Source organism: Callionymus lyra, chromosome 5 (genome assembly GCF_982586985.1).
Source record: "Callionymus lyra chromosome 5, fCalLyr1.hap1.1, whole genome shotgun sequence".
NCBI lineage: Eukaryota > Metazoa > Chordata > Actinopteri > Syngnathiformes > Callionymidae > Callionymus > Callionymus lyra.
The window spans coordinates 21,405,275-21,425,449 of NC_141822.1; the positions used below are offsets into that span (position 1 = coordinate 21,405,275).

The 20,175-nt window shown below is 38.7% G+C and overlaps 1 protein-coding gene across 1 annotated transcript in view; it reads right to left on the reverse strand.

The window, feature by feature from the left end:
• The window catches only part of LOC148079726 (Krueppel-like factor 7), a 49,655-nt gene extending 30,122 nt beyond the window's left edge, over window positions 1-19,533 (reverse strand). The window contains exon 1 of the mRNA XM_087791394.1: window positions 19,121-19,533. Coding sequence (XP_087647520.1) covers window positions 19,121-19,222 — 102 coding nt within the window. The 5' untranslated portion in view covers window positions 19,223-19,533. The remainder of the gene's footprint in view (window positions 1-19,120) is intronic.
• Between the last annotated feature and the right edge of the window lie 642 nt (window positions 19,534-20,175).

The following is a 20,175-nucleotide window of genomic DNA, read 5'->3' on the forward strand; positions in this document are numbered from 1 at the left end:
ATCAAAGCCACAATGATGAAGCACTCAAAGCGGAGGAAGCCTGTGACCTCTGCCTAATGGAGCGCAGAGACGTTTCCCTTTCAACGCACAGCCACAACAGAGAACAGCACCTCGCCTTCACCACACACACACACACACACACACCAGGGAAATGTTCTTTTGTTTTTCTGGGACACGACACAGAAATGTTGGATTTGGACTCGGGAGCCGTCACGTTTACCGCATGATGAGATTGGCGTCTTAACTACATGATCCACACGTCCAGTCCTGATGTTCCGATACACATGACGGTACCTTATTTTTTAACATTAAGTTACTCAACATGAACTGACATTTGTCAGTCAAGTTAATTGAAAATAAATCGTTTACATTTTTTTTAAATATATATTTGTATTGGTTATTGGAAATTGAGCCAAAGTGCTACCGAATCTCTCGGCTGCAACACAAAGTACGAGGTGTATTATACACCACCAGCAGCAGACGTCAAGCATAATCCTGCTTAGACCACTTCCTGTAAACATCCATCACCCACAACAACCACACACACAGACACACACTGTTGACAATCTCTCTGACAGGTACTCTTTCATGGTGGCTGTGTATTCATTCACGCACTCCTAGAAACAATTCAGCTGGTTTATGTCTAAAGTTTGGTAGTTAACAGTCACTCCTTGTGTTGCGAGTGAGTTAACCATGGATTGCAGGTGATTAACTAAAGTTGGATGATAGGCAAACATTGTGTTGAGGACAGAAGTGTTTATAAGACATGGAAACAGTTTCAACTAACATAAAACGTGTTTGAAAATAAACATTACATTTATATTGATCGAATAGCTTTTAGGTTTGATATCTGTACTATTATTTTAAAAACATGTTTAAATCAGAGGCTGAATAGGTCGGGATACACCTACGTTTCTTTTGTTAATAGCTAAACAGCTTAAAAAGCACAATACACATGATTAGCAAAGTCCCTCTGCTCATTATTTCTTTGTGGTTGTAAGAGAAACACATCATTACCTCCTTTAGTTCAATCATATGTTGTTGTTTTAAAGCTGCAGAATTGTATTATATTCATGATTTTATTTATCAAAAACCCATATACTAGTCTATATTTAACTGTGGATATATTTTTCACGACTAAGTGGTTTTTTTAATGTTACTTTAAATCTCAAATCAAACAAACACAGGTATAAAAAGACAAAAAAAAGTCAGCATTATGTCCCAATAATGATAAGTAAACATAACAAAAGTTAATATGAAGTAAATATTCTGTTCAGTGAAATAGAAAATAACAGTTTTTCCGTTTGGTTTGATTATGGTTAAACAATGTTTGATTACATTTTAACATTCTTTGATTACAGTTTGAAATTGTTTGATTATGGATGAAAAAGGTTGGATTACTGTTGAAGATTGTTATGAATATGGTTGAAAAATGTTGGATTAAAGTTGAAAATTGTTAGATTACAATTGGAAATTGTTTGATTATGGTTATAAAATGTTAGATTACAATTGGAAATTGTTTGATTATGGTTAATAAATGTTGTATTATGTTTGAACATTCTTTGATTACAGTTGTAAATGGTTTGAATATGGTTGAAAAATGTTGGATTACTGTTGAAAATTGTTTGATTACAATTGGAAATTGTTTGATTATGATTATAAAATGTTAGATTACAGTTGAAACTGGTTTGATTATAGTTAAGAAATGTTTTATTACATTTTAAAATTATTTTATTACAGTTGGAAATGGTTTGAATATGGTTGAACAATGTTGGAATAAAGTTGAAAAGTGTTAGATTACAATTGAAAAATGTTTGATTATGGTTCAAAGATTTTCGATTATTAATGTAAATGATTTAAAGATAGTACAAAAATGTTCGATTACAGTTGAAAATTCTATACCTGAGCCATGTATGTATGATTGGAATCATATAATGTATAAAAAAGATATAAAACTGATGGAAAGGACAAGATGAGATCGGCCACTTTAAAAGGAACACCCCTGAAGAAATCTACTTCCTCGCCACCTTGTCACCTCGCATGCGTCCTCTAAACATTGAAATTCCGCTCCGCAGTAAACAGCTTAACCTGGGGAAGATCTGTAGTTCCTGTGCGGGGAGAGACAAGAGGTCGGCATCACGAGACACAACAAGTGCTATAAAGACAGCAGCCGCTCTATCTAAATAGCTTGTGACAAAGTGTGGAAAATGCCGTTTGGTTCCGGTATTAGTGCCAGGAGAGGAGCGGTGATGGAGACGCGAGCGAGGAGCCGCGATGCCTCGCGAGTGTGGCAGGAAGATGAATGATGGCAAGAGGGATGATATGGTGGGACAGAAGGGTATGGTGGTGGTGGTGGTAGTGGGGGGGGGGGGATAATCCCACTGACTGGATCCATGTTTCACTCACTGGGGAGGGTAACTCTGTCTCTCTTTAACTGGATTTGGGTGAGCTGCTGTTTATCTGCGTGTGAGTCGCCGAGCGCTCGTTCTCAGCTGTCAAAACCATCCTAATCTAATCACAAGACATTCTAGCCATTTGCCTTCCACGCGCCAGAGTGCAGAGAGCATATTGAACATAATTGCACGCTCGTGTGTGCGAGCACCGCGAGGAAGTAGGCGACAACAGTGGTTTTACACCGGGGTTAGCAGCTTGCCACAGGATTTAGGGAGTCTATGCTCCGGATGCGGGGACCCCATTGTGTGCGACAGGCTGGCTAATCTTCATTACCGCACACAATGCCGGGGCGAGAGAATGAAGCCTTTGCTGGAAAAAAAAGGCAGAGGGGAAAACAAAAGAGTGGCGAGTATTTTGGAGAGAGAGAGAGCACGGCTGAGAATAACACAGAAGAGAGATAATGGAAACAGTCAAGCGGAAAAAAAAAAAAAAGAAAAAAAAAAAACTCCTCTTCATACAGCGCCATTCAAAAAGAAACGTCGGGGTACCTCACTCGCTTCCGCGGAGCGTGAAGTGCAAGTGTGGCTCTGTGACCACGTTGATAAGAGCCCGGCGTGGCGGCGGCTAAATTAGACGGCGACTTTGCTCGTCTGGCATACAGATGTGACTCGACAGAGCGCTCAGGTGTCACTCATGGCCGCTGGAAACAAAAGATGAGGAGAAGCTGGAAGAAGATTCCAGGAAAAGATGAAATATTGAGTAACTTTTAACGGAGAGAATGGTGCGATCTCAGAGAAAGAGAGAGAGAGAGAGAGTGTGTTTATGTTGTGCAAGGATGGGTGGAGGCGAAAGCGACAGACTGAACCCATTCACCCTCTGCCGCGGAGAGCCTGTCGTTTAAGCCGGAGCTGCCAAACGGAGTGCAGTCGCTTTTCACCCCAATTTCATCCTGACAATGTAGAACCGTGCGACGGAGGTGTAAGAACTCATCGACTCCAGCCTTTTCGGCTTAAGCGTGTTGTGACTGTAACTTTTCTTTCAGATTAAAGGTAAGAGGTTAAGTTCTGGAATAAAAGAGCGTGAAGACTTTTTTGGTTGGAGTCGTTTTTTTTTCCTCAAATTCATGTGTTAAAAAGCTGAATAAATGACACAAGAAGTTGAGTGAAGTCTACAGTTGGCAGGATTTTTGTGTAGTTTGTAACCTGGCGTCAGTCTTAACTAGAACCTCGTTACCAATGAGGCCAATTAAATCTCTTAGTTAACAAACAGTTGGTTTTACTATAAGACAATTTAACCATGAGAAAAATTAAACTTTTAGGTAGGTTCTTAGGTCAGATGCGTCCTGTTAACTGTATTCATGTGGCCCTCATGAGGTCAAAGGTCAAGTAAAACTAACACTTTTATTTTGTATATACTGTATTTCTATTATTCATTACTAGTCTCTAAATATGACTAGTTTGTTTGAGGACTTTTGTGTTTTGGTGAGTATTTATTGACCCCTAAAAAGATTTTAAAAATAAGTGGAAAAGTGCTTTTAGTTACAAGTTATATAAAATACAATAATAATTTAGGCATATTTAGTTTAACTGCATGATATCAATTAATACTCCCCCCCCTTATTTTTTTGCTAGTTGACCCCTCACAACAGCCACTGTATACAATTTGGCCCCTGAGGTACTTTAATTGCCACCTGTTCTCAAAAGGATATTTAAGTATGTTTAAGACGATGATGATGATGATGATAATCATGATCATGATGAATCCAATGATTATGATGATGATGATGATGACGACGATGATCATGACGATGATGATGATGATGATGATGATGATGATGATGATGATGATGATGATGATGATGATCATGATCATGATCATGATGATGATGATGATGATGATGATGATGATGATCATGATGAATCCAATGATTATGATGATGATGATGATGATGACGATGATGACGATGATGATGGTGATGATGACGATGATGATGATGATGATGATGATGATGATGATGATGATGATGATGATCATGATCATGATCATGATGAATCCAATGATTATGATGATGATGATGATGATGATGATGATGATGATGATGAAAATCATGATGAATCCAATGATTATGATGGTGATGATGATGATAATGATGATGATGATGATGATGATGATGATGATGATGATGAAAATCATGGTGAATCCAATGATGATGATGATGATGATGATAATGATGATGATGATGATGATGATGGATCCAATGATTGTGATGATGATGATGATGATGATGATTACAATGATGATGATGATGAATCCAATGATGAAGATGATAAAGATAATGATGATTACAATGATGAAGATGACAAAGGTGATGACGTTGACCACGTAAATACGTTTGTGGTCATATATAAACATCAATCAGGATCCTTTATTTCTCCTTCTCATTCGAGGGCCACATCACAAGGACACTTCAATACCACATATTTTATATTCAAAAAAAATCTCCATTTCATTTTCGTTTTGGTATTTTTTGAACTCCAGAATGTACGAGTATGGAGAATATTTTGACAGATGCGATGAATGAACATGAGGTCATGACAGATAGAGGTAGAAATGAGGAATAAGCAGTGCATATTTGAAGAAAAATAGATGCTGTCACACACACACACACACACACACACACACACAAACCCAATAAAGTCTCTCTTCAAACCTCTCGCTGTGTCGTTCCTTGCCGTTCCTTGCACACACATACCGCTCCAATGAAAATTATTGATGTGCTCTCTTATAAAACAGTGGCTAGTCCCTGAAGTATTCCTGGCAACATCACAGTCTGAAAATAGCTGCCGACCCAAATAACTTTCCCCCTTCGGAACAAAGCAGCAGCCAGACCACAGCCACCGGCAACTGGCTTTACTAATTGGCATCAGTTTACAATGGAATAATATCTGGGGTAATAGACTGAATAGCACATGGCTCTAAACGGAAGAAGCGGGAGGATATGTTGTCTCGGCATGGCAGTTATGCAGGGGTGGGGAGAGATTTGAGGGGGGGGCGGTGAAGTCGGGGAAGGGGTAAACGGGGATTGCAGCTCACTTGTTAACATAAGTTATCAAATCTGTTTCCCTGAAAAGGCGCGTGTGGGAATTGTGCTATAAAACGTTAATGTGACAGCAGACATTTAGTTAAAAGACAGTAACAAACATCAAGGGAGCTTTAAAAAGTGAGTTGATATTTGTCAAGAAACAGTACACATCCCTCCGGGTGATGTTGTTCTATTTAAGAAGAATAAAAACTACACATGAAACCGAGATTACGTTGTCGTTTTCTTCCGGCCCTGGATCATTAGCAGCACAGATCCTCATGGAAAGGGTTTTGTAATCACTGACAATACCTCGGCCAAGATTGCATCAGTGAATGATCACTAATACACATGAATTCAGTACAAACTGACTGAGCATAGACACGACCTCATCACAGCATGAATGCTTTCTATGTTCATCCTAGGTCTTAATGGGGGTGTTAGGAAATATCAATATCGCATTATATATCGCAAATTGTTTTTCATGATACTGTATCAATATTCAACAGCACTCTATCAAGTTTTGCATTTATTTTTTACTTACAAATCATATTAAGTGTGTAACCAATAGTTATTTTATGGTTTATTGTTCAAGTAAGTGTGTAAAAAACAATTATTACATATATTTTGATTTTAAATTAACATATATTCACTCTGTGTTCAGTTTCGGGTTGCAATTAGACTTAATCACTATGTACTCTGCAGCCAAAGGATCATTGAAATACCAATATGACTGAGGATGAGAGGATACAGTTGTCTTCAGCAGCTTTTAAAGCTGATGTTTGAGCATATTTGGGTTTCAAAACAAATGAAAACAGTTAGAACTTCATCAAGAGTCATGTCTTTAAATTCTGAAACACCAGAGGAAAGTACTTAAAATACTACTTGTTCCTACAGTATCACAATATATTGTATCGATGCCCCTGTATCATGATCATAACACCAGATTCCTGCCCACACACACCCATTACAAAGCACCACGCTTTTCTACATTTGTGTAATCTATGGTTGATTTAATTTTAATTTTAGTTGATAGAATTAAATAATTGTATTAGTAGTGGAAGCATCTGTCACAACTTGATTTCATGATGTTGGATTAATTTACGAAATTGACCCAGATCTTTACGCCGTTCTGTCAGTTACTCTACTACTTTTACAGACCGAACTACACTGATCTACCTTTAGAGGTCCTTTAGTTTTATTAAGGTGGTAATCTGGATCTCTATGAGAAGGAATGCATAATTCCACATTCTGATTTAGATGTAAATCGCTCAAATCTTTGACAGGGTTTCACTTAGTTTTTTCCCTATTTATAAAAGCAATCAGAAAGTGTTCCAAATAAAGTATTTTAACTTTTAGGTACTTCATCTGCTTGGTGGTGAATCAGTAGCAGAGACTAGTTTTCAAATATTCACAGCAGGATTGGACAAGCTTCGAATTGACCTGAAGATTAGATTAAGTTGCAAAAGTAGAGTTGGTAAATCACTCTGGAATAGGAATAACTTGAGAGCCTTCAGTCATTTCGGAAGCGGTCAATGAAGTGCATTTAAGGGGAAAAAACTAGTTTCCAACGATTTCCTTATTACACTATCACTCAACATGACTTCCTTAAAACTTCCTTGTAGTTTGAGTGAAACCGGCCGAGTCAGCAAAGACCAGAAATCACACCCTGTGAAGGAAGAGTGTTCAAAGACAAGCAGAGCGGTATAAACACAGATGTCGTTTGGCAGCACCAAGAGGTTCATCTAATCAAAGGGCTGCCAGCCCGTCATTAGGGCTTAAACACACTCGTCTCCGTGCATACCAGAACAATGGAGGAACAGAGGTATGCTGCCATGCTGATGAATGACGCTTCCCGTAGGTCTCATTAAGCCACAGAAGGGCACTTCCACAGCCTGTTGAGCAAGTTCCTCAACCACGTCCTTCTACTTTGACACGTTTACTGCTGGATTTAAAAAAAGAAACATTTGAATGTTGTGAAGAATGATGCCTCATCCATTCACATACTGTAGAGGTAGAAAAGTTAAGACACTGGATGAGTATCATGGTAATATTTTCCATCATGTTTGGCTAGTGTAGAGCATGTTAGACATAAACTTTAAACCATATATGTGTACCTTTATTTGAGGGTTATCAAAGGTATCAAAAGTCTAAAAGGTATCGATAGTTTAGAGGTTAATCCAGACTTGAAAGTGTTAAGAAACTGAATCATTCAGGTTGATTTTTTTATCATATTTCTTAGTCCTTAATCTTGACTTGTTTCAATAATGCTCTGCTATTTGATGATTTTAGATTTGCCATCATGTATGGCTGGTGTACACCATTTTAGAATACAATATATTTAACCATATATCTGTCCTTTATCAAAGGTATCAAAACTCCAAAAGGTACCAATACTAAAATGCTTTATCTGGACAAGATACTTATTTTCAGAAACTTGTTATCAAAGTTGCTTTTTACTGTACAGATTTGTTGTTTTGCATTTTTCTTTTATTAAAACTATTTTGAATGTGTGGGTATTTTTTAATCGTTGTGGTATTGAAAATGGTATCGAGTATTGAGTATTGAGTCTCAGTATGGAGTTGACAATTTCTGTATCATGAAAACCCTATTTTAGACGGTATGTTTTAAGATAAAAGTGGGTTCCTGGAAGCATCTGGCGGACAAACAGACTTTGCATTGTGGATGAGGACGCGAACACCAAACGACACCATCCAGCCGCTGCTTACACCCCGAGTACACACTTATGTTAAAGGCTGATGGTGACTTGTCGTTTCATTTTCCCTGGATGAACTGAGTTCATTAAGACAACTTTAGGCTTTGAATGCCAGAACAAACCCTGCCCCGAAAAGGTCGGTAAGTTCTTGCGGTCTGAGTCCGGGCTTTTGATCTGATGCACTGCCTTCTGAACTATCCTTGAGGCCTCAGCGCTCGTGTCCTTGCAGCTGACAGATCCAAGAGCGACGAGTCATGATTGATGACCAGCCTCAGATGACAAGTCTTGCTGGTGTTTACTTGCAGCAAACCGCCCTTGTCCCTATTCCATGTATTTTTTTTTTGGACTGAGAGAGAGAGGGGGCGGGGGGGTGCATATTATTATGTTATTAGATTCCTGGAAGGCTAAAATACCTCTGGGTTAGATTTACTTTCTAGAGTGACAGCTGAACAGACAGACTGGCCAGACCATGTATTCCAGCTGTCCAAAGCTCCTTAGCAACAGGTCGACTAGTGATAGATTAACTGGAGGTTTGTAATAGAAGGGAAAAAAAAAATCTAATCTAATCTTACTAAAACAACACAGCACATTAGTGAAATTATTTCTCCTTCACAAGAAAGTGGAGTTGAGATGAATCATCAGATAATTATTGAGCCTGAAAGATATTATAAAAGTAGAAGTTTAATTTAATTAACAGTATTTGAGAAAGGTAAGAAACACTTGTTCTCTATGCACACAAATCAAAGGCAATTTCCTTATGATTGTTGAAATTGGACGCCATTTATCAAGTAGAGATGCAGAAGTTTCTGTCTTAAACTAAACTAATATTGTCACAAAATGTTGTGTGTGCTTGTAAGGTGCGACTGAATACTGTTGAGAGGTTAGTTCAGTTGCACCAAAAACCTCTAATTCTATCAGATTGAAAGTATAGTTTCTGCTTGCGGTTCGACAAACCCGAGATGCTATAAACCCTGTAAAATCACAAATGATTTAAAGTATTTTTCAACCCCTTTGCACATTTTAAATTAAGTTTCTGCTTCACACATCTGTTGTAAATAAGTTTACGGTAAAGTCTGTTGGCAAGAAATCTACAGACATTTTTCAGACAAAATTGAAAACTTAAGTTGTTTACAAAAATATATTGTTTCCTTAAGAGGAATATAAATCTGCATTTGAGCTGTTAATTTGATATATATTTATGACATATATTTCATATTACATGATCTATGTAATGGTTTTTTAATTGTGTGAATGATAAGTCGTTAGAAAAAAGAAAAAGAGGTGTCACAAGGGCTAATTTTGAAATACTCACTAAAAAATCCAGTCCTCGTTTTTTCAATTATATACCTCGAAAATCTAGGGACTTTGTCTTATAACTTTTATAAAGCTATTTTAATAACTGCATTGTTACTACTTCTTAGACATGGACTTCTGTTTCCCCCCTTTCCACATCCTGTTCTTCTATATTGGATGAGAAAACTCCACAGGGTTCCGCAGAGTCTGAACTTTAATGGCCCCGGAGCTCCTTCTTCTGCCTCAGTGTCAGAGAGAGAGCGGCCGGAGATAAAGCCAGAGACATCCAGTCAGCGGTGATCTGAAGGCATTAACACTTGATCGGCCTCTTTCTTTTCTCTGCACAAGATAAGAGAGCTTTAGCCCAAAAATATGTGAGGTCCAGTGTTAAAACCATGGGTTGAAACAATAACAAAAAAAACACCATTTTCCCAGTGGTTATCGAACCTTTTGCTGAATCCTTGGAAACCTGAACATACAGATTTACCTCCTCGCTGACAGACCCGTCACTGGAGAACATGATTACTCCCACAGCTGTCTTCTCTTACATCAGTGCGTCCCACGTTCTTATCTGTGGCCATAAAACCGTCACAGGCGACAAACTATGAGACAGACGGATGGCGACGTGTTCACGAACAATGACTCATTCGATGAACGGATCTATCTTACGTCAAGTTAAAAATATGCATAATTAGTTAGTTACTAATCATCAATAGGTCACATGACATACATCTGTGGTTTGAAAAATCATATTCATTCTTCTTTTTTCATTAATTTTAAGTTGTTTTCTCGCTTTCAAGTCAATCTAATAACGACGAATCACATCAACGATTTTCATTCATGTAGCGAAGCGTCACAGGGATGCTCCGGGGGTCAGGAGGTCACGTGTACATCTCATCCCACAACACAAACCTGCACACCTGATAGTACATAAAATATACATCAGATTTTTTTTTTTCTTCCCCCGTGCCGCTCATCCCAGCGAGGTCACGGAGGGCGGAATCCATCATGGCTGACATTGAGCGAGAGGCTGAGATGACCCTCGCTCCGTCATACACACTGACAAGCTCTAGAATCACACACCTGTGGAGAATACCTGTCTGCAATCAGGAAAACAAATGATGCTTTTACATCAAACAAAACTGGATAGTGAAAGACACAATTTGTATTCAGTTTTGTTATTCATATATTTAGGTTGTAATTTATTGCTTTATGTTGTGATATTGACAACATTATATCATTTCCAATAAATCTAAAAAATGTTTTAAAATCAATAAAAATGAATGTTCCTGTTAGTATAGTGACCTAGAAAGATGTCAACCTTTAAGATAAGATAAGGATGATGGATGTAAAATTGAGTAAAACTGATGTTACAGTAAAGGAAAGTGTTTTGAGCCTCAAATAATGAAAAGACTATATCGAAATGATACTTCCTGTTTATGAATCTGAATCACTTTTGTGTGGCCCTCGAATTGGACTGCCAGAAAGTTTTTGGCCCTCGTTTAAATCAACATAAATATTGAATTATTTTCCCCTCAATATTTCCTTTTGAATAAGTTACATTTTCTTCCCATGAGTCCACGTGATCAGGAGCCACTTTAAGTGCTGTGACGGCGAAATGCTAATTGAACGCCCTCATCACGTCTGGCGATGAATCCGACATGCATTTTTTCCACGAATAATAACCTTGATGCTTTTTAAAAAATGGAGAGGAGCGGAACATTTCGCAGCACAAAGACCTCCTTTCAAGCATGGTTGAGTCACGGGCCTTGCCGTGTCAAAAAGATTCGGCAAGGCATCCATCTTCCGGATCTTCTGACTGCTTGTCGGGTTAGAGGTGAGCAAAACAACATGGCTGGAAATACATTTTATTTTAGGCGACTCCGAGGAAGCACTGGCCGCTCGGAATACTTTAAGGATGTCGGGGAAAAAAATGAACTGTAGCGACTGGTGCTGGTGTTTGTTTGTATGAATATATCAGTATTCAGAACCAGTCAGGGATGAAGCTCCGACTTCCATCTTCCATCATCTTCGGTCACACCGAAATGGACTGAACTGAACTGAACAACGAAAAAAAAACATTCAGTTGAGTTGATTTCCTGGAATCTTTGCGTTTTACAGTTGATTTGACATTTTAATAAAGGCGGTGGTGCAAAACAAAAAGCACTACCGGGAGTTCTTTACAGAGAATTATGATTAAGTCTGCGTTTGGATCTTTTCCTCCCCATCGCTCACAGCAGACTCTCTCCAGCATCGACGGAGATTTAAAATAATTATTCGAAGAACGACATCAAGATGCCGTGAGGGGAAGGTCACAGAGCCGATAAGAGGTCTGCTTGAAGAGGGGATTATGTGTTTTGGCCACTCTCAGGTTAGGAGTCTGACTTACAATTTATTTAGACAAAGAATTCAACATCAGATCTGGTTTACAGACTTACATTTTAACCTGTATACAAGCCAAAAAGTAGAACCGTTTACATGTCTGTCTGAATCCTTTCTGAAGCACAGAGCTGTTAGTTCGCTGATATTTATCTCACTCTAAAGGTTTCCACCAAAAACAACATTGGATGAATTATTATCATCAATGTCGGACGTGGCGTTTACTCCTTCTAAGATCGGCATGAAGACAACTGTAATCTTTACATTCCTTTTTCTCATGCAAGCAGTGATAAAAACACCACCAGTGTTGCAATTCTTATTATATTATATGTGGTTAAGTAAATTTGAAAAACATACTTTAGCTACGGATTTTCCCATCAGCCACTTATACGATATCCATGACTTCTGAATGAAATACTTGAAATTCCCTTATAAAAATGTTGTCAACAAGTGAGGTTAAAATAAATTTGACATTTGAATAATGAATAGATTCTAAAAAAACAAAAAACTCTAGATTCCAGATTTAAAACATTAATAATTTAAGATTATTAATGTCATGTTTTCCCGTAGTTGTCCTACTACCCAGCCAGAGACAGCACATTAATTTTTAAGGAAAAAAATGTATTATATATGCACATAATCTCTCTAAAAACACAGTCTATAAAGCATGGTGTCGCATCCTGCTAACCACTACTGAGAGAAACTTCTACATTTAAAACCAAACATCCATGTAGATCATCTTAAATGGGGGCAATGTAATCAAATCTCACACACTTAGAGCGTATCTTTTTCTTATCTTAAAGCACTGTTAAATCTGGTAAAATGACAAGGACTACAAAAATGGCCAATAATGCGCTTCCAAAAACAGTCCCACAATCCTTTGCAAATTTGTAAAGACGCTCAGATGATCAGACCATAGACTCAATATTATTGTAAATTAAAATTGTTCTCCTTTCTTTTTCACTGGTGAAGGTGTGTCAATAAATAAACAAACAACAATACAATTATTTAAAGAAAATAATTATGTTAAAATATGGATACGCAAAAATGAAAGAAAAAACAAACAAAAAATTAAATTAACAATAACATAAAATAACTTAAAATAAAATTAATAACATGAAAAAAATAATGACATGAACAATTTACAATATATAAATAATAATAAAAATAATTTAATAAAAAATAACTATAACTCGAAAAAATAAATGAAACTAAAATAAGTCGAATGTTTTAAAGTGGATTTGTAAAATATTTTGTCTTCATTCTTATTTAGGAAAAAGTTATACATTTAAGCTTGTGTTTAATCAATTATTTTAGATTAACCCTCTGTTGTATTAAAGTTATTTGCACAAATACAAACACCATCTTGAGAAAATTATTTATCTTAATTATCGAGGTGAACTATAACATTTGTAAATTAATTTCTAATAAATGTACATTTATTGTTCTTCAATGTGTCTCAACTTCAAACTTTATAGTTGCTTTGACACATTTCTCCACTACAATGACACGAGTTAACTTGGGACCCAACACGATCCCTCGATGAGTGGGAGAAGGAAACAGATGAGGAAGACAGAGACAAATAAAGTGGGGCCTCTATTCACCAGCAGTCCTGCTGTGTGTGAAAAAACAGCTGTAGCCATCTGAGGATTACATAACAAGCCCGCACACACACCAGCATACATCTATAGATCCCCCATTCGCACATCCCGCCCTATAATGTCTTCAGAGCCTATATCGCTTCCTGGTCTTGGACTGACAGGTCAGCAGCAGAGGAAACGTGTCTCTCACGCCAGACCAGAATATTAGCTGGAAGCGTCTCCCGGTCTTCGCCGACGGTCTGCACGTCTTCATGGGGTTCGTAAGCCCACTAGACTGTGAAATGTGAAACCTTGCAGCACTGAGAATGTGCGTGCTTGGCAACTTCTCTCCACTTCTTTGCTTCGCCGTTCCAGCTTCTGGAAATATGCGTGCTATCAAGTCGCCGGTCGAGAAGTGCGTGTCAGTGAATGCATCTGCGTGTGGATATAGAGGTCAAACCTTGATGCTCTTTCCACATTTAGACACTCGTCTGTCGCTCATGGCAGTTACAACGTACAGACACTTGGCTGCTCATCAGTCTGCCTATATATACAGTATATGTGTGTGTGTGTCTGAGTTTGTGGCGATGATACTTAATGTCTTGTCCTTCACGTTTAAGTGATGTGGACGAAGAAGATCCTCATGAGTCTCTCATGAGATCTGAACCTGTGAGTCATACTGCTTATGTAACTGGAGGAATCTTTGTCTTTGAGGACGAAGTGAACTCTTTGGTTGGCGACCAGAAGAAAATCGAGAAGGAAAAGAAGAAGAAGAAGATGAAAAAGACAGAGTGGAAGAAGACGGAGAAGAAGACAGAATAATAAAAAGAAGCAGAAGGATGAGGAGGAGGAGAAGAAAGAGAAGAAGCTGAAAGAGGAGGGGAAGAAAGAGGAGAAACAGAAATAGAAGAAGATGGAAAAGAAGAAGAAGAAGATGAAAAAGACAGAGTGGAAGAAGACGGAGAAGAAGACAGAATAAGAAAAAGAAGCAGAAGGAGGAGGAGGAGGAGAAGAAGGTGGAGAAGAAAGAGAAGAAGCTGAAAGAGGAGGGGAAGAAAGAGGAGAAACAGAAATAGAAGACGATGGAAAAGAAGAAGAAGAAGATGAAAAAGACAGAGTGGAAGAAGACGGAGAAGAAGACAGAATAAGAAAAAGAAGCAGAAGGATGAGGAGGAGGAGAAGAAGGTGGAGAAGAAAGAGAAGAAGCTGAAGGAGGAGGGGAAGAAGGAGGAGAAACAGAAATAGAAGAAGATGGAAAAGAAGAAGAAGAAGATGAAAAAGACAGAGTGGAAGAAGACGGAGAAGAAGACAGAATAAGAAAAAGAAGCAGAAGGATGAGGAGGAGGAGAAGAAGGTGGAGAAGAAAGAGAAGAAGCTGAAGGAGGAGGGGAAGAAGGAGGAGAAACAGAAATAGAAGAAGATGGAAAAGAAGAAGAAGATGAAAAAGAAAGAGTGAAGGGAGACGGAGAAGAAGACAGAATAAGAAAAAGAAGCAGAAGGACAAGGAGGAGGAGGAGGAGGAGGAGGAGGAGGAGAAGAAGGTGGAGAAGAAAGAGAATAAGCTGAAGGAGGAGGGGAAGAAGGAGGAGAAACAGAAATAGAAGAAAATGGAGGAGAAGAAAGAGAAGAAGCAGAAGGAGGAGGAGAATACAGAATAAGAAGAAGATGCAGAAGGATGAGGAGGAGGAGAAGAAGAAGGATAAGAAGAAATGGAGAAGAAGAAGATGGAGAAAAAAGTGAAGAAGAAGAAGAAGAAGCAGAAGGATAAGAAGAAGAAAATAAACAACTTTTAATGTCCTTTAAATGTTCCAATAATCTGAATCAGTGACCTTGACAGAGGTTTAGAAGATTATGTCTGAATATTTCAGTGTGTAGTGTAGAAAAAATGAGTAACAAATAACTGTAGACACATGAACAGATCGTTTTAAGTCGAAGCCAGTTGACAAAAGATACTTTACAAACTCACAAATTGAAGTAAACTAAGTGACCTTCTTTTTATTTCTACTCCGGCGAAAAAACAAATATATATATAACTGTCGCGAGAATGGCGAGCAGCACAACAACTCATTTTGGGTCCATAACAGGAGAAAGCTCACTAGCCGAACAGATAGACAGTTTCAAAAGTACCATCTGCGGACCTCCAAAAACACTTTCTTGCTCTCCTCATCCCCATCCCCCATTACTGGGCTGAATCATGCCTCACAGACACCAACAGGGGACACAGTCATTACTCTTGCCACTGCATCTCTGGGAGCCATTTAGGGCAGACAACAACGGCCTCCTATCTCACCATCAGACCCCCATAAAAGCATCACATTCTAAATTGTCCCGGGAAGACAGAGGGGGATTGCTCGGATGGATCGCGGGCTGGAGGAACGAAGCTTTTAAAGCAAACCACAATTCATAACTCCTGCAGAGTCACGTCCACGAGCCGTGCTTGACAGGACGGACGCGCGACTTGGCTCAATGTTCTGTGAGATGGGATGTTTTTTAAGAGAAAAGTTTTTTTTTCAGCATAATTGACTCTGCGTTTTAACGACTCCAATAATACAAAGTGAATATTTCTCAAGTAAAAACGCAGAGATGGTGAGTTTGAGGTTACCACAAAAAAAGTGTAACCTTCCTTAAATAATGTAAAATGTAAAAATCAACTAAAAAAAAAAAATTGCCGGAAGGATTATCATTTTATTTTATAATTTTGGATGTATCCCTAATGTAACGTGTATTAAATATCATTGGCATTTTATTGAACTTTATTTATTTATTGGACCTATTTGATTTTTTTTCTACCCCCCCCCCCCCATTTTTGAGGCCTTTACAAATGAACTTAGTGAGATTTTCTGGAAATCTTACTGACTTACTATATAATAAAGTGGATTAAATATGTATATCAATTTTTATGAGGGGGTCTTTTCTCTTGACACTGGTAAAATAAAAGTGCATAAAAACCATCTCACCGTAACGTTTTTTTAAATTTGTGTGTACTTTCAAATGTGTATTGTTTTGTTGTGTAACCCCTTACGACCCTTGTCTGTGAAAGGTGCTTTACAAATACACAATACTTACTTACTTACACACTGGTTACAACAACATGTTTGCATCTATGCATATTTGATTGTATGCCGATGATGGGGTTCTGTATGTTTGTGTCTTCTAGCTTTTACGGACTTTGTGCCAATGTGTGAGCATGTTTGTGTTTAAGTACTATTTATATGGAATATTGACTCTGAAACAGTTTTGTTTTTAGAGTTTTACCAGAGGCTAATGTTATTTTAGAGGAAATCTCTACTCTTTTTAGGTAGTAATAAAATGCTTAGTACATTATCCAGAACATAATTAAGCAGCGAACTTCACTATCTTCTTGTGTGACTCATTACATGCTACCGGAATCTTTATCTAAACTTTTAAATATGATCGTATTGTTTGAGGATTTTAGTTTGGCTGAGAGGTCACAAATAATAACTTGGGGTTAGATTTAGGGTTCATGTAGCTAGATGGCAGAGTTGCACCAATGAATATAGACAATATTTTGTCTTTTGAAAATATTCAGACTTCATAGAACTGAAGTAGTAGACTGGTTTAGTACCCCATTAATAAGAGTTCATCAATTATTTCAATAATCATTCTACTCCAGGTAGAAGCGGATGAATGGAAAATGTATCCTGTAAATGTTAATAGACGTCAAACGTAAAGGTTTATAGGGAGAATCAGGGAATTTCCTGTTTTGTGTGACCTTTACCTGTTGTTCTCCACCTGTTTTCCTTTCTTTTTAATCAACCACAGGTCATCTCTCAGAGCAGCTAATGTGCAGTTTAATGTCCTCCATCGTCTGATTTTACAGATATAAGTAATGAAAACGACTCACTACGTGTGAGGGTCTCTATTAAAAATCTAATCTGCTGTTAAAATTGCTTCTACGGTGCCGTGCGGCTGCAGATGATATCAGAGGGAGAAATCTTCACTCGCCGAGGATTCTATGTCTCTTCAATCGAGTTATCTTTTTTTAATCGGATATCAGGAGTCGCATCCTCCGAATTTATATGTGAACCTGCAGCTTTGGCGCCGGGAGAGAAGGTGCCGCCGATGTCTGAGAGAAATTCTGTCCAATCAGAGCAAACTGACATTTTCAGCCTCCACAGATAAGAGCCCGGGCAGCTCTCCCTTCCATTTGCATCAGGTATTGATTCAGAGATGCAGCAGAGATGCGACTGTATATGGCCCCACGCACTCACACACACACACACACTCACACACACACACACACACAGGAGCAATTTAAAATTCCTCCAGAAGTGAAGGAGTTGGAGAGTTGTGAAAAAAAAAAGTGTCTGTGGAAAACATTAAGATGCCAATTAGGCTGCTTGGCCACAACGAATGGATTCAGACTCACCCACCGTCAGCCCCCCCTCTACACCCCCCCCCCACCCTTCTCCGTAGGAGTGAGGAAAAAGCTGAACAATACCAGCATCAAATTTCCATGGAATGATTTTTTTTTTCTCTCTCTCTCTCTCTCTCTCTCTCTCCTTCTCTCTATGGTCAGTCAAGTGCAGCATGGAAAGCATCATCAGTAGCAGAATCAATGCAGGCTGTGCTATGAGCTGTGCTTTTTTATTGTTTGTCACACACCTGAAATAAGTGTGTCTGGATTCATCAACACAAAATAAAAATTTAATTCGTATTAACGTAAAGAGGATTGGAGCAGGGATAGAGATGAGATATGAGCCCCGGAGTAGACTTGAAAGTCACTTTCCTAAAGGCCTTTTTTTTACAGGATAATAAATGTGTTATGAGAACCAATAACCCTTTCAACACACACGACTACTTACAGACACACTCAGTGACTGAACATCCACCCACACATTTTATTAGAGGGAAATATCTCTGTGTTGCTCATATATATATATCACCTAGTTGAAAACCAACCAACACTATATAAATACACACATATTTATTGCTATAATAAACACACATGTTCCTTTTTATGTACACATATTCACAAGTTAAATAAGATGTTTCACTCATACATAACACATGTTTGTACTTAATATTGAAGGACACACAAGTACCAAAATACACATGTATGAACTCAACTATTAATAAATTTAAAAAAAATGTCACAATTAGAGATAGACACAAAATGTTCCACTCATTTGTGTGTATATTCCAAATTATTGTTACACATGTGCACAACACAGTACTTTATATTCCAGGAATGTAGTACACTTGCTGAGAGAGGGGGGGGAGTATTTTGTTTTTCACCATGTGCTCATCCACGCCGCTGTGAACTTGGAAACAGCGTGGAAGTGGACTGGAAGCAGCGGGACGCGTCTTCTTCCATCACGTCACATTTAGACGCTACAAGAGACATGTAAGACTATCTATTATAGATAAGAGTGGTGGTGGGGGGGGAGTGGGGTGTGGAGGGGGGGCAGGTGCCCACGCGTAGGGGGGTCACCACGCGGTAATCTCGGGGATGCACATCTATAATTCACGACCATTTTTTTTTCGCCTCAATGATGGGATTGGGATCTTCATCTCTCCAAATGGCATGTGACAAGCTTTTGCCATTTTTACGCGACAAAAGAGGCTTTTTTTTTTTTTTACACGTCACGGATCCATCGTGGAAAAAAAAAAAGTTGACGGATCGGGAGGATGAGGATGAGGAGGATGGACACGTACCTGCTGCCAGTTCTCCTCCAGGGACGGCATGGCGGAGAAGTAGCCGGTGTCGTGGACCAGCTGAAGTTCCTGAAAGATGCTGTGGTTCGCCAAGACATCCATGCTGACGCGCGAGAGTGGGGGGGAAAAAACTGATCCACCAAAAAAAGGTTGTTGTTACAAAAAAAATAAAAACAAGCAGTTGTTCCTTCTCTTGTCACACTTCTGTCCAAATTAGTCCCGTTGAAAAAAAAAAAAAGAAGAAATGGTTTCACTCCACGAGCGTGATCTCGAGCGGACCGGTACCTGCGCACATCATCTGCCTCCGTGCGTAAAAAGATGGTGATGGAGACTCCATGCGTATCCCTGTTGCCAAAATAGACACTGATGTGGATTTGTGGGAGGGGAGGGGGCGAGGTTAGACGCGACGGCGGGGGGCGTGGCTTCCACGTCAATCACCTGCCCTGTTTGTCCATTTAAGGCAAATAGGCGGAAGAGTAGCGATTAGGGCGGCGGTGATGCGTGCGGGGGGCGGGGCTAGAGGGAGGCGAGCGCGCCGATTGGCCGCGCGGACGAGTCGCTCAAACTCAATATGGGCTCGATAGGTGAGCTATTTATGGATGGGTATATTAGATTTGGAAGATGGTCTGCACGGCCAGACTGAGAGATGTCACAGAGGAGACATTATTTCGTCCAGATATTGTGGTGTAATGCGATTAAAAAGGAGATTTAGAATTGATCATAATCGGGTTTTATCTATTTCCGACCAGAAAGTTCAATAAAAAAAAAAAGGTCCACAGAATACAAATGAGTCATTATGAAACTAAATAAATACAAATGTACATACAATGGAATGTATGGTAAGGGTTCCACGTTGAAATGTATGTAGGATCCAAAGTGTATTCATATATACAGTATACATACATATATGTTCTTTATCTTTATCTTTAGACTTAGATTGTATCATCTTCTCTTTATTTCTCTTTGTTCTTGTTCTTGTTTTATTTTGATTTATTTTTTATGAAAAATTGCTGTATTTTCTGTGGCTATTGGAAAAAAACAAATTTACCTTACTT